The sequence below is a fragment of the Xylona heveae genome, assembly GCF_001619985.1.
Source record: "Xylona heveae TC161 unplaced genomic scaffold L228scaffold_3, whole genome shotgun sequence".
NCBI classification, from domain to species: domain Eukaryota; kingdom Fungi; phylum Ascomycota; class Xylonomycetes; order Xylonales; family Xylonaceae; genus Xylona; species Xylona heveae.
In genome coordinates, this window is record NW_017264195.1 from 2,151,676 (window position 1) to 2,171,332 (window position 19,657).

The 19,657-nt window shown below is 48.9% G+C and overlaps 8 protein-coding genes across 8 annotated transcripts; 5 read left to right on the plus strand and 3 right to left on the minus strand.

Annotated features, from left to right (window-relative positions):
* L228DRAFT_237530 (60S ribosomal protein L36) lies at positions 1–909 on the plus strand (the record flags this gene model as incomplete). The annotated part of the gene is made up of 4 exons (XM_018330939.1): positions 1–48; positions 285–385; positions 686–767; positions 826–909. 4 exons carry the CDS (start codon positions 1–3, stop codon positions 907–909), a joined length of 315 nt encoding a protein of 104 aa, XP_018190170.1.
* A 499-nt stretch (positions 910–1,408) lies between these two features.
* Positions 1,409–3,085, minus strand: L228DRAFT_266937 (putative UBX domain protein; the record flags this gene model as incomplete). The annotated part of the gene is made up of 2 exons (XM_018334924.1): positions 1,409–2,894; positions 2,949–3,085. 2 exons carry the CDS (start codon positions 3,083–3,085, stop codon positions 1,409–1,411), a joined length of 1,623 nt encoding a protein of 540 aa, XP_018190171.1.
* A 350-nt stretch (positions 3,086–3,435) lies between these two features.
* On the plus strand, positions 3,436–5,031 carry L228DRAFT_245593 (proteasome subunit beta type-3). The gene is made up of 4 exons (XM_018332203.1): positions 3,436–3,664; positions 3,747–3,765; positions 3,970–4,421; positions 4,580–5,031. Exons 1-4 carry the CDS (start codon positions 3,662–3,664, stop codon positions 4,721–4,723), a joined length of 618 nt encoding a protein of 205 aa, XP_018190172.1. The 5' UTR covers positions 3,436–3,661; the 3' UTR covers positions 4,724–5,031.
* A 26-nt stretch (positions 5,032–5,057) lies between these two features.
* L228DRAFT_100415 (putative endoplasmic reticulum calcium ATPase) lies at positions 5,058–8,985 on the minus strand. The gene is made up of 5 exons (XM_018328852.1): positions 8,752–8,985; positions 8,525–8,682; positions 7,858–8,460; positions 5,772–7,795; positions 5,058–5,609 (listed from the first exon to the last, which is right to left on the minus strand). The coding sequence occupies exons 1-5, from the start codon at positions 8,867–8,869 to the stop codon at positions 5,522–5,524; spliced, it is 2,991 nt and encodes a 996-aa protein (XP_018190173.1). The 5' UTR covers positions 8,870–8,985; the 3' UTR covers positions 5,058–5,521.
* A 1,470-nt stretch (positions 8,986–10,455) lies between these two features.
* On the plus strand, positions 10,456–11,878 carry L228DRAFT_237534 (14-3-3 protein; the record flags this gene model as incomplete). The annotated part of the gene is made up of 8 exons (XM_018330940.1): positions 10,456–10,467; positions 10,633–10,640; positions 10,707–10,753; positions 10,821–10,840; positions 10,897–10,908; positions 11,019–11,293; positions 11,361–11,448; positions 11,510–11,878. The coding sequence occupies 8 exons, from the start codon at positions 10,456–10,458 to the stop codon at positions 11,876–11,878; spliced, it is 831 nt and encodes a 276-aa protein (XP_018190174.1).
* Positions 11,879–13,266: 1,388 nt separating this feature from the next.
* L228DRAFT_100462 (hypothetical protein) lies at positions 13,267–14,886 on the plus strand. The gene is made up of 4 exons (XM_018328853.1): positions 13,267–13,541; positions 13,825–13,960; positions 14,084–14,117; positions 14,196–14,886. Exons 1-4 carry the CDS (start codon positions 13,413–13,415, stop codon positions 14,794–14,796), a joined length of 900 nt encoding a protein of 299 aa, XP_018190175.1. The 5' UTR covers positions 13,267–13,412; the 3' UTR covers positions 14,797–14,886.
* Positions 14,887–14,952: 66 nt separating this feature from the next.
* Positions 14,953–17,793, minus strand: L228DRAFT_281678 (hypothetical protein). Its single transcript, XM_018335909.1, has 2 exons — positions 16,572–17,793; positions 14,953–16,463 (listed from the first exon to the last, which is right to left on the minus strand). Exons 1-2 carry the CDS (start codon positions 17,396–17,398, stop codon positions 15,302–15,304), a joined length of 1,989 nt encoding a protein of 662 aa, XP_018190176.1. The 5' UTR covers positions 17,399–17,793; the 3' UTR covers positions 14,953–15,301.
* Positions 17,794–18,167: 374 nt separating this feature from the next.
* On the plus strand, positions 18,168–18,834 carry L228DRAFT_245599 (hypothetical protein). Its single transcript, XM_018332204.1, has one exon. The coding sequence runs from the start codon at positions 18,328–18,330 to the stop codon at positions 18,589–18,591; it is 264 nt and encodes an 87-aa protein (XP_018190177.1). The 5' UTR covers positions 18,168–18,327; the 3' UTR covers positions 18,592–18,834.
* The last annotated feature ends 823 nt before the right edge of the window (positions 18,835–19,657 follow it).

Below are 19,657 nucleotides of genomic sequence, written 5' to 3' on the forward strand. Positions count from 1 at the left end.
ATGGCGACGGAACGCACCGGCATCATCCGGGGTCTTAACAGCGGCCACGTATGTCTCCCATGATACTCTCTCCCTCGTTCTGGGTTTTTCGAGCGCTTCGAGTTTCGCCGATATTCTTCGTCGTCCGTTTGACGGAGAAGTCCTTCCTCCTCTATGGAGAAGAGGATTTTAAAATGCCAACATGGACTGGACGAGATATCGAAGGATTCAAACACTTCGCGGGCATAGTGACTGGATTCATTGAAGGATTTTTGGCTGACTGGTATCTTTTGGATGGACTATAGAAAACCACCCCCCGCGCTGTCAAGCCCCGTGTCTCCCGCACCAAGGGTCACCTCAGCAAGAAGACCGCTTTCGTCCGTGAGATCGCCAAGGAGGTTTCTGGGTATGTCTGATATTATTCCATCGAACCATATTCATCGTCAATGGAAGGGGATTTTTGGGCTATTCTTTCGGCGGCGCTTGGAGTTAGGATCGGAAGCGTTGGCAAATGAAAAAGGAACTTTTATTGCGACCTTTTTTCATTCCAAAAGATCGGAACAAGCGCATTCGGTGTTTTTATACGACTTTTTTTCCAATGTTAGATCTATTCACGGATCCAAGCCGCCAAAAGAATAACCTGAGAAACACTACACCAACAGACGACTTGGAAGGAATGGCTTTTGCTAACGATTGTCTTGTTCAGTCTCGCCCCCTACGAGCGCCGCATCATTGAGTTGCTCCGCAACCAGAAGGACAAGCGTGCCCGTAAGCTTGCCAAGAAGCGGGTATGTTTAGCAGACGAAATCATCCATGAATACCACAGTTTAGCTGACTCTGATACAGCTCGGTACCTTCGGCCGTGGCAAGAGAAAGGTCGATGAGCTGCAGAATGTGATTGCGGAGGCCAGAAGAACCGGCGCTCACTAAACGGTTTTTAACCTGTTCCGTTTTTCCATTCCGTGAATTGTTCCATTAGGGGGAAAAATATTATCACCATTCGCAGCTTTCAAGGCGCAACACGCAATATTGAAGTGCCAATTCAGAGTGCACATGACTACCAATCGATTTTGTGATCAATATGTTTCCGCATGATACCAACTCGATTTCTTAGGCCCTATGAATTATCTGCGGCCAAGTTCCGAATACCAAACCGATCCTGGACAGTTCATAACAAGTCACACCGCTCGCCCTTGAATATAAGTCAATTGTAAAAGCCAATCCATGGTTTGGACCTTGGCTTCTAAACTCCAGCGACCATGATTTATCTAAAGCGGAAACATTCTCTTCCAACGCTATGCACCGCTGTGAACTCGCAAAAAAGTTATACCCCTAGTTTCATATGAAGACGTTCGTAAAAAGCTTTATTTGGTGGCCCTTTCATTATTAGACATGACAATTCCTAAGCTCAACTGAAGTTGTTTCCAGCTTATTTCTTTCCCGGCAACTTCAACCATTTTGGTAGGGTCTTCCTTTCACCCGTGCCCTTATTCGCCGCTGCTCTGCTTTGAGCAGCATTAGATGCTCTTTGCCGGCGTTCTTCTTCGGCGTCGTCGTCAGGCAACAACTTTGGCTCTTCCACTTTGATATCCTTTGCTTGTTGGCGAAATTGTTCTTTGAGGGCCGGACGTGTCCTGGCCTCGCTGCTAGCGTTTTCATCCCAGACGAAATTGACAAGAACTCGGCCAGTAAGACCCAAGTCGCGGATCAGTCGTTGGTTGCTTTCCTTGGGAATGGCCTTGGGCCCCCGTGGCAATGAATATGTGAGGGCAAAAGGCTGATCCTCCTGATCGAGTGTGCCGGCAACAAACGAATAGAGAGTAGAAGTGGTATCCATAGAGGTAAATTTACTGACGATCTGCGTCTGGTCCGGATATCTCAATTTCAGCTCGACTTCAGCGGTGTCATCTAGCTTCTGCTGGGCAGCTTGTCGAGCCGCGGCAAGCTCAGCTTCAGAGAGCAGACGCCGGTTCTTCGCCTCATTCGCGAGCCGAGCCTGATGCAACTTTGCGTGGTCAACAGTTGGCTCGTAGTCTCCTTCATTGTAGAGAAGGTGGGATGCTTGAGGACTGGTGCTAGTTGGTGCAGCAAACACAGATATCGGCCTGTGGTCTGGCCCGACAATAGTATTTTGCGAAATGCTGGCTTCTGATGATTGGGGTGCCTCAGGCGTCCCTCTTTGAAGACCATCTTCAACGACTTCGTCCGCCTTTCGTTTCTCGCCGCTGATGTTGTCCGGAGCACTGTCAACGTCAGGCATTATTATGTCCTCCATGCCCGCTGTCTCAGCAGATGAATCAACGCCCGCTATTGCTTCTGAGATTCCAGGGTTCTCATTGGTTTCTGGTGTTGATTGAGACTGAGCGGCGCCGCTGGCATGAGCACCGCGCGAATCCACCTTTTGCGGGTTGTCCTCTGCCTCTATACTCTTGAAGTACTGTTCAATATCAACCATAGCCTCGTCTAGAGGAGTATCGCTCGATTTAAAGGTCAGCCTTATTAATGCGCTGCCGCTATTGATTCCGAGTTGTGCCAGTGTTTTTTGAAGGTCAGTGAATGAAGAAAGTTCCCGTCCCATTACATTTAGGATTGGTCTATCGTAGTAGACTCTTCCGGCCCCACTACCACCAGTAGATGTCTGCGCAATACCACGAGCGGTAAAATTCTTCGTGACTTGAGCTCCGCCAGCTACGGCGGACTCGAATTTGCGGAGGATAAGCCACATTGTTGTCGAGCTAGGGAACTTGTCTGTAAGGCGTCCATTGGGTATATCTTTGGCTTCGCTTTCTGGTAATTGCAAGGCGACCGAAACGACCGACGGCGACTTAGAGCCTAGGACGAGCTCCAGTTTTGAACCTGATGTGAGGCCGGACAGGCGGAATGTGCGAGATAAATCTAATGTTTTATTATTGTTTCTATACAGGCTAATTAGTTTATTCTTCTATAAGTACTGCGGAGAGAATACTTACTTGAGTGTGTACTGGTTCGAATCCACGCCGAACTTCGTGCAGGCCTCATGTAATACATCAGTCAGGAATTTTCCTGGAGTGACTTTGACCACTGCCCGACGAGCAGACGAGTCTATCACGACGACATGGGAAGACATGTTTGTCGAAGACAACAATCTTCCCCAGCGGCGGGTTGTAGGCAGCTAAAGGAAGTGTTGATAACAAGTCGAGAAAATATGCGGGGCAGAGCCGCCTAGAAAAACAGCACAATCCGTCAAGGATTTATCAGTAGAGAAAGTGTATCTGTTTGTAGCCTCGATCACGTAGTCGTACACGCTGAGACTTGAAATTTCAGGCTGCAGAAAGCCAGTAATGTTTATATTCGTAGTAGACGTTCTCCCAAGGATGGATGGTTCTGGAGCTCTCAACTTCGTCATACGGCAGATGCCGGTGGAGCTGCCAAGAGAAGGTTAGCGCCACATGGGAGGCTCACTTACCAACGCGTATCCCGATGTCAACCTAATCGAGTTGCTCAGCTATAGAGAGCGAGCGACGACAGTTACTGACCGCAGAGCTACGACTAACGACGAGAAGCGGAGGAAGTAGCACGACGAACCACACCACTGCCCAATATTCAACGATTCAATCCCCAGCATTCTCAGTAAAGGGTATCAAAGAGGTGTAGCTCGTGCGAGAAGTGCTTTGCATTTTCTCTTTCAATATAGAGCTTCAAGATGGTCCGTATCCAACTCATCTATCCGTCACTGTTCATCTCTTATCCCCGGCTTTCAAGTGCTAATACAGATTTCCTCAATCTAGTCTTCTCCCTTCTCAATAAGTACGTTTCTTGAACCGAAAGATGTCCTCTGTCCAATGCGTTGCCCTAGTGTCCATACGCACAGCTGTCGATACTACCCGCTAGATACATTTCTTCCACGTTCACTTTTCCTGCCAACCATAATCCCTAATCCATATCATCTGTTATTTTGCGACCTATACCAGAAGACATTACACCGCAGCTAACATTCTTCACCCTTATTAGATGGCGGTGCCTGCGTGGCAATGGTCGGCAAAGACTGCGTTGCAATTGCATGCGATCTGCGACTAGGCATGCAAGCCTTGACAATTTCGAATAATTTCCCCAAGATCTTCAACTATGGCGATGTCTACCTGGGTCTCACAGGGCTGGCGACGGACGTTGCAACGGTGTCAGATCTATTCCGTTACAAGGTCAACATGTACCGGCTGCGTGAGGAGCGGCCCATCTCGCCGCAAACAATGGCCAATCTCGTCAGCTCGAGTCTGTATGAGCGGCGATTTGGTCCTTTCTTCGTCAGTCCTGTCATTGCGGGCATCAACCACACTACGGGAAAGCCATTCATCTGCGGTTTCGACAGCATCGGTTGTATCGACTTTGCCAAGGACTTTATCGTCAGCGGTACTGCCAGCGACCAGCTGTTCGGTACTTGCGAAGGATTGTGGGAGCCGGACCTTGTGCGTATTTTCCTCTTTTATCATTTTCACCTTTCCTCGTCTTCCTCTCGATCTAATGCTCCTTGTTCTCTTGGAGAGCAATACATACCTTGATCCACGCTTGTTTTGCCCGAAACTCAATAATCACATCACCAACTCATTGATTCGCAACTCTATAGGGCCCTGAGGACCTCTTCGAGACTGTCTCGCAAGCTCTCCTCAACGCTGTCGACCGTGACGCGCTCTCGGGCTGGGGCGCCCACGTTTACATCATTGAAAAGGACAAGGTCACAAAGCGGTTATTGAAGGGTCGGCAGGACTAAAACGGAGTTTTGCATTTTGGCTTTTCCTTTTCTTTTTCCCCCCAATATACTTTCTCTTATTTCCTTCCAAAGCCCACGTTATGTTTGTACTATTACGGCATTAGAATCCCTCCAGCAGATCTAAATGTGATCATTTCCTTGAAACTAACAAATATGCCCCTGTGGCCGCTTTACTCCATACTACCCGGGAGCCAGATTGTATTAATCCATTCCTTTCACTTGTGTCAGCAAAACTCGCTGCGCCCTTTGTGAAAAGACAGTCCATCCCAAAACTGAAGCCCGCCCTAGGAAAGTCTATATAAGAGGGTAAATCTCCGTTGGAAATTGCATATAATCATGAATCAATAGTATTTTATTGTATTTGTCTTTCTTACAAAAGTAAACTTTAAACTTCAAGAAAAAATACTGTAGAAAGTGAAAGTATATACATGCAATAAGAAAAAAGCGGAAGGGCAGGGGAAAAGCTACGCTTCGCCTTTTAGCAGTTTTAAGGAATATGTATATGCAAGGAGCAATCGATTTTTTTTTAGTCTCTTCTCTTTCTCATCTTTGCGCTACTGTGCCAGTATTCTCCATGCTCTGCAACGATTTTCTTTTGCTCTAGACATCTAAAATGTGGTATCCCAAGAATGGAACGGAAAGTGGGGGCGGCGGAAAAGTGTAAGAACCGAGGTAACAGAAAAGGTAAGGAAAGGGGAGGGAAAGAAAACATGATGGACATGCTGGGAAGAGATGTTGATAGGGTAATGGGGGAAAGAAGAACGAGAATGTAAAGCCATGTATGGTTTTACAAACGGCTTAATCCTTCTTCGGCCGAGGCTCGATGCGGGATGGTTTGGCGAGGAAAAAGGCTCGCTCGAGGAATTTGAGGATTTCGTCAATGACGCTGGTGATTATATAAGTCAGCATGTTGTTGCATAAAAGAAAAGGTAAGGAAACGAAATGAGATACGGCTGCAGTTGTATGGGGAGGAATGCCGCCACAGCGGTGGTACAATTGATCAAGATCGACCAAAGCAGGAGGGAGGAGAAAAACTGGTGAAACTTACATGACAGGGGCACTAATGTAGAGCACTGCCTTCCACTCCGTCCAATTAAGGGGGATGATGGAGAACAAGCCCTGCAAGAAAGGAATATACAGCAGAGCAAAGTGCAGGGCCATTGACAACATGATGGCGTAGACGAGGGGCATGTTATTCCACAGAGGAAGCGTGAGGAGCGACTCGCTAGAAGACAGCGCATTCATGGCGTTGAACATCTCAATAACCACAAGAATGGACAAAGACACGGTTGAGGCCGACTTAGACATGTCGTTGAAGAACATGTCGCAACCAATCTCAGGGAAGCGGAGGCTGCACTGGTGAAAGTGCGTCAATTGGTAGAAGCTGATTTGAGGACCCTCGGGGTTGAACATGAACCACCAGGCGTAACCGAAGACAGTGGCGGCGCCAACATATGTGCCAATAACCATGTAACGGAAGAAGAGCCACCCACCGACAAGAGCCTCGTCTCGCTTTCGGGGTGGGCGTCGCATGACGTCGTGGTCCGGAGGGTTGAAGGAGAGTGCAGTGGCAGGAAGACCGTCCGTCACGAGATTGACCCACAGAAGTTGGACCGGAATGAGAGCCTCTGGCATTCCTGCGGCAGCGGTCAAGAAGATGGACACGACTTCACCAATGTTGGATGAGATCAAGTAGCGGATGAATTGCTGCGTGTTGTTGAAAATGGAGCGTCCTTCCTCGACAGCAGCCTCAATGGTCGCGAAATTGTCGTCAGCGAGAACCATGTCTGCGGCCAATTTGGCAACATCGGTTCCTGAGCCCATTGCAACGCCAATATCAGATTTCTTCAATGCAGGCGCATCGTTGACGCCGTCGCCAGTCATGGCGACAACTTCACCAATCGATTGCAAAAGATCGACAAGCTTTGACTTGTGGCCAGGCTCAGTACGAGAGAAAAGGGACGCGGTCCTGGCCGCAGCCAATTGCTCGGTTTCGGTCAAAGAGTCAAAATCACGGCCAGTGAAGCTCTTTCCATGGAGGTTCTCGTCTTCGCCAAAGATGCCGATACTTCTGCAAATGGATTCTGCCGTATTTTGATTATCGCCAGTAATGACAATGACGCGAATGCCAGCTTCTTTGCACTTCCGAATGGACTCGGCAACTTCAGGACGGGGAGGATCCAGCATGCCGACAAGACCGATCAAGGTCATGTTCTGCTCGAGTTGTGCATATTCTTTGCTTGTGCGTGCGGTATGTAGGAGAGGGTTGGGTGCCATGTCATTGATTGCAGCGAAAGCAATGATTCTCAGGCCCCGATTACCATACTCGATCACTTCGTCAGACAGAAGTGAACTGAGTTTCTCATTTAGAGGCACCTTCTTGCCATTGGAGCCAACGAGCACGTGCGAGCATCGATCGATTACAGATTCCGGGGCACCCTTCACAAGAAGGCGCTGATGATCGTCGCTGCCAATCAAAACTGACATGCTTTTGCGGTCGCGCGAGAACTCATAGATTGCCTGACGAGGGTAAGAATCCTCGTAATATTTGCTCGCACGGTGAACGCGTGCAGATTCGCTTGCTTGATTGAACGCAACATCAGGAGTACCAATCTTCTCAACCAGGGTACGAAGAGCGCCCTCGGTCGGCTCGCCGACACAACTGTACGTTGCAGTCTTGGGATCATATGCGATTTGGGCTTCGTTGCAGAGCGCAGCCACTTCGGTCAGTTGAAGGAGCGTAGAAGAAGATGCCGCAACATGTTCTAGAATCCTGTCGTTTGCTGTTAATTTGCCGTCAGGGGCGAATGTTGTACCCTCCACGTCGATCTCTTCCAGCCCCGTCGCGGCTTCATTCAGGTACACAATCTTGTTGACACTCATTTGATTGGTGGTCAAAGTTCCGGTCTTGTCAGAACAGATGACGCTGCAGCTTCCCAAAGTTTCCACGGACGGGAGGCTACGGACTACAGCATTCTTTCCCGCCATTTTGCGGGTACCGAGTGCCAAACAAGTGGTGATGACAACGGCGAGACCCTCAGGAATGGCAGCAACTCCAAGAGAAACAGCAATCTGGACAAGAGAATTAGTAAACCGTGTCTAACTGGCACGTGTAAGTTGCAGATGAAACATACCTTAAGATAATAGATTGCTCCCTTGGTCCAGCCTCCGTGAGAGGGATCATTGAAATGCCGAACGTTAATGAGCCAGACGATAATGCAGATGACCGTGATAACTTTGGCCAACAGGTCACCAAAGTCGTTCAGCTTTTGCTTAAGCGGAGTGGGAGCAGAGATTTGCGCAGTAATACTCTCGTGGATGTCGCCAATCGCGGTGGTGCTTCCAGTAAGCACGACCAGCGCGGTTGCATGGCCGGTGACGACTGTCGTTCCCGAGAAAAGCATATTGACCTGATCCTGCTTAACTGCTTGCTTATCGGTGATAGCTGTCGCATCCTTTCCGACACTCTCACTTTCGCCTGTCAAAATGGCTTGGTCAACGCTAAAGCTGTTGCTCTGGATAGAAAGAACCCTGCAGTCTGCGGGAATCCTGTCTCCCACAGCAACTGAAATGATATCTCCCGGCACTAGATCATCGGCCTTGACTCGTTTGAGGGCACCATTCCGGGTGACTTTGGCCTCGTTGGCAGAATATTCTTGAAGAGCAGCAATAGCCTTTTCGGCGCTGCTTTCCTGTGAAACTCCAACAATGGCATTGAGAATGAGGATTGTCAGGATCTAGAATGGGCCATCTATCAGTACTTGTAGCCATAGACGAGAGCTTTCCATCTCAATAACATACCACGACTGGGTCAACAAAGGCAGTCCAATCATCGCCTTCCTCGAACAAAGCTAACGCGAATGACACTGCGGCAGAACCGAGCAGGATGATAACTAGCTGGTCCTTGAATTGCTCTAGAACAAGCTCCCAGAGAGGCGTCGGAGGATCTTCTGGCAAGGCTTTTTTTAGGTGGAGTTAGCATGGCTTGCTTCCGTGAAAAGGGTCAGCACTGAAAGGTCGAGACATACCATTGCGGCCAAAGAGGGTCCTCTGAGTTTCGACTTGTTCGTCTATGAGACCAGCATGCTCTGTCACGTTAAAGTGGCCCAGCGCATCTTGCGCAGAGCGAATGTAGGCGTCTTCCATTTTGACTCAATGGGGAATCCCGATGTTGCGCCTCTACGTTTGTTTCAGATGGGCATTGAGATAGCGAAAGCGATACTCCCGTATCAGCGAGCAGAGGAAGATGGGATTTTGTGAATAAGTAAAGACCGTGAGGAGCAAGTGAATTAGAGAAGAACACGGTTTACACAGGACAAACAAAGAGAGGCAATGGCAGGATAATCAATTGCCCAGGAATAAATTTCCTGATTAATCAATGGATATCGTCGACAATCTCCAACGTGTCCTGAAGCGAGAAACTCCGAAATGTCATCGAACCTCCGTCCACCGGGCTGTGGTGTTTCTAACATATCAAGAAGTGTCCAGGGAGTACCTTGTCGCAGCGCTAGTCATAAGAGGAAGGGACCCATTCCGGCCTCACCATGCCCCCTTTTTCCGAACACATGACCAATGACACATGGCAAGCAAAAGTTGGAAAGACGTGTGGCCTGCCGATAATGTGATTGATTAATGAATTAACTTTCTCTACTATTCTTCATTGAATTCCGGATAATAAAATCTTCGACTCTTTTTTGATGAGTCATGAGTCATGAGATTCAAGGAGAAGAGGCCGCTGTTTGTGTTATGTGAGTTGTGGGTGATTTGGGTGGTTGGTCTGGTCTCCTTCGCCCCTCGCTAGAGCTGGCAGGTGGAAGAAGACAGAAGAAGGGAAGTGCGGGGTCCGTCCCGTCCACTGCAGCGTACCGCCTTGTCTGCCTATTTCACCAGTTGCCTGCCTGTGGGACCAACCCACGCATCGTCTGAGAGCCCTCCCTGAAATCTCTGCCAACCTTGGGCTGGTTTCATCTTAACATTGTCCATCACCTCGTAAGGCACAATCTCTTCACCGTGCAAAGATTGTGGGAGGAGAAATAGAGAAATCAGGGTCCTGTGGCAGCATCTTCCACATGGCTTTTCGTGGAGATGGGTTTAGCTTGTTTGGTTGGGGGTTAGGGAAGCTTCACATTGGCTGCTCCAGTACACGTCTTCACCAGGCTTGTTCGGGGACATTATTGGTATCCACGTACACGAAATTGATGAAGAGCATCAAGGAGAGGTGAACGCTACGAGTAATATCAATCTTGACCGTGACGAAAGGGGGATGGAGATGGGGTGAAGTCTGCAATTACCCAAGGGCCGGGCGGTTGGTGGGAGCTGCGTTTGTTGTGGCTCCGGGGGCCCCAAGTGGAGCAACTCGCAAGCAGGACGAGGCAGTGACGAGTTAAAAGCGGCATCGCTTGGGCCCCAAACAGAGGAGACCCGTCAGTCGAACGAGTCGTCGTGGTAGGTTGGTTGTATCTTTTATAGTAAGGAAGTACTACTGTGGTACGTACAAGCAATAATAATAGACAACCAAGTGTCGTGCCCGCCGCCTGTCGCCAAAACCCAAACTGCTAATCGTCCATCTCTCAATCTTCCTGTCCCCATTTCTCTCCCTCTCTCACACTACGCTTCTTTCTCAACTCGATTTTCAACTTACCCCAAACCCACAAGCTCTTATCCCACCCATTTCGTGTTCTGAACTCTTCTTCTTTCCCCCTCACCCCTCATCCTCATAAACAATCTTCGCCATGGCTAACGAAGTAAGTCCCCTGTTCTTCGCTTGCTCGTGACTGGTAGAAGACGCGGTCCTCGCACACTGGAAATTACTTGAGTTGCGGGACCGCTTTTCTCGACCTTGTTTGATATCCCACTTTCAAGGAGACTTTCCGAAGATCAATGTAGCTAACCTCTGATGATGACTGCAGCGCGAGAGGTACACCTCAATCCATAACATGACATCCCCGCTTCGATGACACCAGCGATCTGACATTTTCTGCAGCAAGACTTTCCTCGCCCGGCTCTGCGAGCAGGCTGAGCGCTACGATGGTAGGTTTAACGAAATGTTTTGAGGCTGTGATGAGCGTTGCTAATCGTATCCCTCCTTTTCTTACAGAAATGGTCACCTACATGAAGGTATGTTTGTTTTCGACCCGTGAATTTGTCTCGAGATATGCTAATCATTATTGCAGGAAGTTGCCAAGGTATGAACACGCGCTCTTTGATTCCATCCTCGACAGACGACACATAACCCTTCGTGTGGCCGTACCCTGCTGCACTTTTGAGCTTCTCCACTAACAATAAGCTCGTGCAGCTCGGTGGTGAGTTGACCGTCGACGAGCGGAATCTTCTCTCGGTTGCCTACAAGAACGTCGTTGGCACCCGCCGTGCCTCTTGGCGCATCATCTCCTCGATTGAGCAGAAGGAGGAGTCCAAGGGCTCCGACAAGCACGTCTCTACCATTCGCGAGTACCGCCAGAAGATTGAGGCCGAGCTTGAGCGTGTCTGCCAGGATGTTCTCAACGTCTTGGATGACTCTTTGATCCCCAAGGCCGAGTCTGGCGAGTCCAAGGTCTTCTACCACAAGATGTACGTGTCTCGTCATCTCTGCCGAGCCGGTCTTCCGCATCATCACGGCTGCTGACGTTTACTCCAGGAAGGGTGACTACCACCGTTACCTCGCCGAGTTCGCCTCGGGTGAGAAGCGCAAGGTTGCGGCCACTGCCGCTCATGAAGCCTACAAGGTACGTCGCAAAAACCTCCTTTCTCTCTGTGGGGACCATCTTTAATTGACCATACATGTAGAGCGCCACCGACGTTGCTCAGACTGAGCTCACGCCCACTCACCCCATCCGCCTCGGTCTCGCGCTGAACTTCTCGGTCTTCTACTACGAGATCTTGAACTCCCCTGACCGTGCTTGCCATTTGGCCAAGCAGGCCTTCGATGACGCGATTGCCGAGCTTGACTCGCTATCCGAGGAGTCTTACCGCGACAGCACCCTCATTATGCAGCTGCTCCGGGACAACCTGACTCTCTGGACCTCGTCTGACGGTGGCGAGCCTGAGGCCGCCGCTGCTGAGCCCGCCAAGGAGGCCGAGAAGCCCGCCGAGCCCAAGTCGGAAGCCCCGGCTGCCGAAGCCCAGGAGGAGGCCGCTCCCGCCACCGAGTCTTAAACTTGTCGCGCAATTTTCACGGGTCTCGGGCGCTGCACTCTGTCTCTCAACCACTCGATTCTTTCTAATCACATTGATGCCTTTGAAATCGATATGATAAAGGAGAATGAGCGGACCAGGGCATGGAGTAGCTGTTGCTAAGTTAGGAGCCCAAGGAGTTTGTTTTGAAAAACGGGGATGAAGCAGCTAGCCAATTGAAGCCTACGCTCCTGTTGCTGTTTTGATTGACCACTACTATGTCCCCGGACGGAAGGTTCTATGTGTTTTTCTTTTGACCCTCGAGTTGAAATTTGCTCCGGATTTACAAAGATCCTACAATGCGTGTATGTGCGAAGAAGGTCAAGCTGGCTCGGGGGTGTATTTGCCAGCTTTGGCGGCGTGATAACCAATTTTCATCTATTTTACCTCCCCTTTTTTTCTTTCTCTTTTTACTTCTCTTCTTCTTTCTCTTCTTCTGACAACAACTTGTTTTCTGACGGTGCTCTGCTCGTCTCTCTTGTCTTGCTTTTTGCTGGATGGAGACACGATACCAAGCACTCGATATTCTGCGTTCCGCCTAGATATTCAGACGCGAATATGCAATTCAATCCTTACAATTCAAATATGTAGCCTTGTATTGATATCAAGTGATGTAAGACGGGTTTGGATACTGAATCGGATATGGAGGATCAGGCCGTGTAAATGGCTTCGGATATCCAATGACTACGCAAAGAATTGATGCTCTCGTACCTTTGAGAGGCTCACTTATAATACACGATTCAATTGAATTGGGATATTATTATTCCGATTTTTGAAAGTGGCATAGCGTGAAACACGAATCACGAGCTGCAGTCGACACTGTAGCTAAGCGCCGAGTGTTCTCCATACAGAGGAGGTGGACGAAGCAGAGGCCCAGAACGAACTAGACTGTCCCCCGGCAACGTCAAATCCTTTTTCCTCTTTACAGACGTTTCTGTCCTTTGCTTGATCTCTTCAATTCTTCTTTTCACCATGTAGCTCTACTTTTCTTCGTCGGCGCCTAACATGGCTACACAAATATTTTCTGGGCTCGGCGCTTACGCCGCCGTTTCTGCAACCCTACGGAGTACCATTCCAAGCTCTTATCATCTCGAATATGCACACCCAGCGGCTATGCCCAACATGCAGGACGATCCGAATGATTTATATAGCATACCTTGCATACTTTCATATTTTCATATGCAAACCTGTGGCGCACTCAATCCAGTCTTCTCCTTTTTTTGACATTTCATCTATCTATGGCGGCCTTTACCTGCCATAGCGACCATGTATAGACACCATTACCCGTCATCTGAATGAGTCTTTCATGTCACAGTCTGATATTTATCTTCTTTCACATACTTTTCTCCTTGCCAATACTCGAGGAGACAGTTTTCAAATCACTTTATTACAATTTCTCTCGATGCTGGATTAGGCTGGTCCTACGGTGTACTCTTGATCCGCAGCTGTGTGATATTGCTCATAATATCTGATCACGTTGGCGCTTTATTTGCTTTCCATCTATCACTAATTCATTATGAAATTCTCCATTTCAGCGTCAACGTCGTGTCTGCTTCTTGGTGTTTTCACATTATCTGGCAGTCAAGTATTGGGCGTTACGGCCTCGGACGCGGATTCTTCGCCGCAGAGTCTACCTTCTTGTGCGGTAAGTTGCAGTAGGCCTTGTCCTACTCTTCACTTTATGTTTTCCCAAAAGGCGGTATCAATTGCCTTTTCTCGTGTCCTTTTCTGGAGTTCTACCTCGATTCCTCACCAATGTTGCAGATCTGCTTTGGCAAGTTTGTCCTGCAAAGCATTTGTGCATTGCGTAAAGCAAATTGGCTTGCATTACACATTACAATTTGACTGCTTTCTTTTTTTTTCCCCTTCCTCGATGACGATATGTTTGGCTCCTAGTGTTTCTTTTCGTACTAACAATACAACGACAGGAATCCTGCGTTGGCACATCATTTAGCAAAAGCGGTTGTGCGTTGCTGGACATGCAATGCATCTGTGCAGATAAGAAAATGGCAAGCACCATGTCTGATTGTCTTACAAATGCTTGCTCCAAGAATGACCAACAGAGTAAGTTACTGTGTACTTCTTTGCTTGTTGGCCATCGTTTAAACCCGTTTCGAACTGCATATCCATCCATGTACAGACCCTGTAATACGAGTACAACCCAAAGCTAAACTCATGCCCGACTAGCAACGATAAACTTTGTCTCGTCGATATGTAAACTGTAAGATCTCAATTCTGCCCACCCCCTTTTATCTCATTACAACTCTTCTTTTTAAGTATACTTATACATCCATCCTAGTGTGAAATCCTGGTCATCTATCTCCGCATCGACATCCACTGGAACCGCTACATCATCCTCTTTCCCTTCCTCCCCTCTCTCCCTTTCTTCCGGACTTTCATTCTCCAGTCCCTCTTCCGCCTCTGCGTCAATATCCAGCAAGCACACCAACAGCAAGTCCGCGTCAACAGCATTAAAAGCTTCGACAGCATCATCGACAACGGTCTCGTCTCTCGACTCACTAGCCACCTCGACAAAAGCTCTCGGAGAAGGGCCAGATCTACCTGGCGTTTCCTCCTCATTATCATCTGCTGCTGCTGCTGCTTCTACTTTTACGTCATCCTTGTCGTCCTATGCTGCTTCATCAGCATCCGCATCAGCATCCGGCTCTTCTCTTGGAGAACCCATTGGCAACAAACTCCGCGTCAATGCCACAGGAAGCGGCACATCCGCGACAACGCCCACAGTCTCACTCACTGGCACAACGCACGTATTTACCACCAGCGGGGTCCCCGTGAGTGCTGCCGGACCTGCATCACGACATCCCTGTCTACTAGGTCTCTTCGGCATCTGCGTGGCGTTCTGTATGAGCTTTAGTATTGTTGTGGTTGGATTCACATGATTTTTTTTTTTTTTTTTTCCTTTTCCTTGGGGGGTTTCCTATGGATTTGTCGGGTTTGTTGTTATTAGGTATTTTCGAATCTACTACGGTATATACATACACAAACTCTCGAATCACACTTGATGATTGATGATTAATAATTACAGTGACCAAGTTATACAATGAGTACCTGATACGACAATGGCAATAGGAGTGCTCCAAAACCAAAACAAAGGAGAAAGGAAAAGGAAAGGAAATGCCGAAACCAAAATCGGAAGGGAAGAGAGAGAGAGAGAGAAAAGGAAAGAAAGGAATAAAATAAATGGTATAAGTGACATAAAGTACAAAAAAAGAAAAAGAAAATGATGGACAAAAAACATTACAAAAGGCTATTTGAAATCAGAGAGGGGGAGAGATGAGAAAAATACCTAAGAACAACAAGACGGGAGAGGGAGAAGGAAAGAAAGGAAAGGCAAGACAGGAACGAAAAAGGAAAGGAAAGTAAAGAAACGTCAAGATTGGTCTCTTATGCAGTATTCGTATTTGGCTTTTCAGCAGCAGCCGAGTCATGATGAGAAGCGGTATCAGGATGAGAAGGAACAGCATCAAAGAAAGGACCATCAGAAAGAGCAGCAGAAGGAGGGGCATCAGACTGATGAGTATCATGATGCGTATCAGGGTGAGAAGAAGAAGAAGCAGCAGCAGCAGCAGCAGGCGCATGAGGATGAGAAGCATGGCTTTGCTCTGCACGCTCTGTTTCCTGGTCATCCAGGGTTTCTATCCGCTCTCGTCGCGCTTTACCAGGATGTTGAAACTTTTCGACACGCTGTTTGGGTCCATGCAAGACAGTCTTGACGCCCTGGCTGACGCCGATATCACCAGCACCATTGCCATTACCGTCATCGCCGTCCATGGTATCAAGCATTTCCTCGTCCGAGGAGGATATACTGCCCGCGTCGCTGCCCTGGACGTAGACATGGGCATCGCCTTCCGTCTTCTTGCGCTCGCGCTGCTGGGTTTTGAGGCGGTCCATTTTCTCCTTGTCGCCATTACAGTCGAGCGTGAGGACTTTGATGCCTGGGAGGTTGCGATGAATGAAGCTCTTGAGGTCGGGCAAGAGTTTGGCATTGGGGCGGTACGTGCCCGAGTCATTGTCAATGACGAGCTCATAGTATGCCGGGTCCTTGGGGGGTTCGTCCTTGGGAGGCCCGCCTCCAATGTCCTCGGGAGGGTGGGTGGGATCAGAAGCCTCGTTATCGCTGAAATGGTTCTTGCGCGTATGCCGCCGGATGAAAAACTCGCCGCTAAAGGCAATGTAGATGCTCACATCGCTGTGCATGGTATGTTTCGAGAGCAGGTCGATGCCGAATTCCTTGCCCGTTTCGGTGAAGCGCAACTGTCCGTCCAGCGTGAGCACGTAGGTGAAGATTCGTCCGCCTTGGTCGTAGTGTACGAGATCGAGGAATTTGAGCGTCATGTCCCGACACGGCTCGTCAAAGGAGCCGTAGACGGTGGTGCGGTCAAAGTTGTACACGCGCGCGTGCTGGTGGTGCAATGCGCGGTTGAGGATCCAGCCCCGTACGCCTTTGGTCGTGAACATGGATCCGATGAATGGTTTGAACTCGACGTATCGGTGGTAGAGCGTTGACGGGACAGGTCCTGCGAGTTGAATCTGATTTGCTTGGAAACTACGTCACGGCCCCCAAGGGCCGAATATGTCAGTCTTCTTTGCTTTTTGCTTTTGCTTTTACTTCTATGTGACAATAAATGTGTTACACTCGGGGGTGGAAACGTACTTGTAGCGCTCTGTTCCGGGATTATCGTCACTAGCAGCTTTTGTGCCGCTGATGCGTCCAAGAAGGGGTGAGAAATGCTTCGTCCAGGCCATTGGCCCGGCGGTATACAATTGCCCACCGGGAGCATCGCCTTCGGTCCTGCCCAAGACTTCCACGCTCACGGTAAGTTCGCCGCTCATGTCAAGGCCACGCTGGAACAGGGCTGCGCAGCCTCGAATAAAGTATGCTCTCTTGCTGCCCATGCGCTTCTTCACCTTGTACGATTGCTCATGGATGCCGGGCCAGTTCTCGTCAATGTGGTCCACGTCGATATGCGCATTGCCCAGGCGATCGTCATGATCGGCTGGATCTTCGTCGTAGAGGCGCGCTTTCAGTCGGAACCCGGATGCGGGGACATTGCTTACGATCCAGACGGCGTTCCATTCGGGGTTCGTGTTGCGCCTGATAGTGGGGGTGCGGAACATGAATGGCGGATCTTCCTTGTGACGCTTGGGCAGGTCCGTCTTGAGCTGCGCCAAGACAAAAGGATCCGAGGAAAGCGAATTGATGTCTGCCATTGGCAAATTTGTTGCGCGATGAAAGGTAAATTTCACCGTGTATCCTCGAGACGCCGACGGAATCGGCATGCTGTCGTATCCGCCCGGCGGCTGCTTCTCGGGTTTCACCATCTTCATTTTCTCCTCCAGTTTCTGCTTGTCGACGAGTTTCTCGAGATCATGTTTGGCGCCTTTGCTCTGCGTCTTTTCATTGTCATGATTGTGGTTGCTGTCGCTCACGCCGGCATCTCCATTGGGCTGAGTATTTGGTCGCTGTTCCGAGTCCGCCATTGCGAAAGAAAAGTAGGTCGCACTTGCGCTGTTTGAGCCAGATCAGATGGAAATTCAAAGACAAAAGCGAATTGAATTTCAAAAGTAGATGCTAGTACACTCTGACTGGTGATTCCAAAAGAATCCACCTATGATGAAGCCTTCCGACTGTTGTCTTCTGCCTCGTTCAATAGGCGACAAGTATCTCACTTTCTCTCCCTTCAGCCAGCAAAAAGAAAGTGGGAAATGACAGGGGAAAGAGTGTGAAGCGGTTGTGGCCGAGGGCGGGTGTGGGATTATTTTAGGGCGTGGCTGGCAAACCACGGCAGCTTTGCGACTTCTCTCTCGTAAATCCAAGGTTAAAAAGAGTCCCTGCTGAAATGACGACAGGCTGCAGACAGGGAAACGGTCGAGTGTGGTGGGTTGGTACGAGAACCCCGAACCAGACTTGCTCTCCCTCGTCCGTCTCTCAGCCCCAGAGGCTAAAGGGGGAATCAAGCAAGAATCCCAGGAACTTTAATTGGACAGATTTGTTAATTCAAGCGATGCTGCCCGGATTTCTCGGCGGTTCAGGTCCCACTCATCGACCTTTGGAAGGCCAAGCTTTGGCTAGGGCACGCCACCGGAAAGCAGCATTTGCCGGTGCGAGACCCAAAAACGACAAGAATGACGAGCAATGGAGAGAAATGTGCAATGGGTTGCTGGTATCATTGGTTCCTTGGTGGCCATCTCCCCCCCATCTTCATTTCAGGACCCGAGCTGATCAGGGACCTAAGATTAGGTAGGCAAGGGCAATCTAACCCTTTATCTAATGCTCTCCACATGGACTAACCATTGAGATCATCCACGCACTGTTCAATCCTCGCCGTTTCATACGGAGTACCCTCCGTTTACTCCCTCAACACTAAGTCATTCTAATATGCACAGGAGTTTCCCTGGTGACGGAGTCCATGGCAATCAATAAAAATGTTACTGGACAACGCAATCAAGTTGACTTTCTTGTACAGCGAAATAACCCCTTGTTCGATTGTGTTGTCAAGTGCAATGCGTGCCCTTTTTTTCGTCTGACTTATGGTATCGCTTATATTCTGTTTTTGCTTTCTAATTCTTCCAATGTGTTGTCTGTCAGTTTTGCCATGTTGGGCATCTCCAACCCAGCAAATGTCTTTGAATACCTACTCTCAAGGCGAGTGCCTATTGCTCATGCATGGTAAACTTTTTTTAGTTGATTGAGACATGTGCTCTTACTTGCTTCATACTCCACAGAGCATTGTTGATATTTCCTCTTGCAATGATGACTGTGGCAATCTGAAATACCAAGTGAACTACTTCTGCGGCGTTTTAGATTGTGCGATGGAAGTCTCCACAGACGGGGACGTGAAAGCAAACAGCAATTCTACATCTATCATTGACTGCTCCATCACCTTCTATTGTTTACGTGCTTTTGCTTTCGTCAGTCCTCACCAACATTTAGAAAATCTCACGGAGCTTTGAGGCTTGCTTTCATAGCATTGGTCTTTACATGGCTCATCATAATGTCAAACCTCACTGATTCGCTAGTCTTCTGGCCGAGGTTCTACTCGAGATCATGTGCCTGCAAAATACCGTTTGTGATGTTATCATGATGTCCATTATATGCCGTAGATTACTTTTCTTCTGGGGAGCCAACACTTGCTCAATTGTAAATATAGTAATGTGATGAGCACCTGAATACTATGATGCAGTGAACACCTTGGTTGAAGTTGAACTGGAGAAAGGCCTTGAGGAAACAGTTATCTCAATCACATAGGAGCTTGACCGAGCCTCGTAGACTACCCCCGTATCAGAATCAAGCACTTCAGATCCTTATTCCTTTCTCCTATTGAGGGTGCACAGATATCCAGCTTAGCCATATCGAAGCCGGCATGCCGGAAATATGCCAGAGACGTAATGACAGCTCCTGATTCGCTAGCCCCGGCCATACCCTTTTCCTTCACTGACAGCCAAACATAAATAGGAAGTCAATCAGTACCTTTCCAACCAGAAGGGACGGTGGCAGAGTGGTTAATAGCTCTCTGTCATACTCTAAACGTCCTGGAATTTCCCGAGGTGAGTTCGAGTCGGGGTGTAGCCACAATCGCAGAAGGATTTATTTCCAACTGCCTGAGGGGCGCCCCTAGATGAGGCCGCGGAAGGAAAGGGGTAGAGATGTAGGATGCCATAACCGCTCTTCGAATGAGAAGACGGGGCATCCGAACTCTTTTGTCGCTCAGGCTTTTTTTTTTTTTTTTTTTTTTTTTT

Bases quoted from the DNA above. Each gene is read 5' to 3' on its own strand.
- L228DRAFT_245593 (XM_018332203.1), top strand. The intron at 4,422-4,579 runs GTGCGTATTTTC...GCAACTCTATAG, and splicing joins GATTGTGGGAGCCGGACCTT to GGCCCTGAGGACCTCTTCGA.
- L228DRAFT_245599 (XM_018332204.1), top strand. From the start codon at position 18,328: ATGGCAATCAATAAAAATGTTACTGGACAACGCAATCAAGTTGACTTT.
- L228DRAFT_100415 (XM_018328852.1), bottom strand. From the start codon at position 8,869: ATGGAAGACGCCTACATTCGCTCTGCGCAAGATGCGCTGGGCCACTTT. The intron at 8,683-8,751 runs GTATGTCTCGAC...ACCTAAAAAAAG, and splicing joins GACCCTCTTTGGCCGCAATG to CCTTGCCAGAAGATCCTCCG. The intron at 8,461-8,524 runs GTATGTTATTGA...GGCCCATTCTAG, and splicing joins CCTTTGTTGACCCAGTCGTG to ATCCTGACAATCCTCATTCT.
- L228DRAFT_281678 (XM_018335909.1), bottom strand. From the start codon at position 17,398: ATGGCGGACTCGGAACAGCGACCAAATACTCAGCCCAATGGAGATGCC. The intron at 16,464-16,571 runs GTACGTTTCCAC...GCCGTGACGTAG, and splicing joins CCCGGAACAGAGCGCTACAA to TTTCCAAGCAAATCAGATTC.
- L228DRAFT_100462 (XM_018328853.1), top strand. From the start codon at position 13,413: ATGAAATTCTCCATTTCAGCGTCAACGTCGTGTCTGCTTCTTGGTGTT. The intron at 13,961-14,083 runs GTAAGTTACTGT...ATGCCCGACTAG, and splicing joins CTCCAAGAATGACCAACAGA to CAACGATAAACTTTGTCTCG. The intron at 14,118-14,195 runs GTAAGATCTCAA...CATCCATCCTAG, and splicing joins GTCTCGTCGATATGTAAACT to TGTGAAATCCTGGTCATCTA.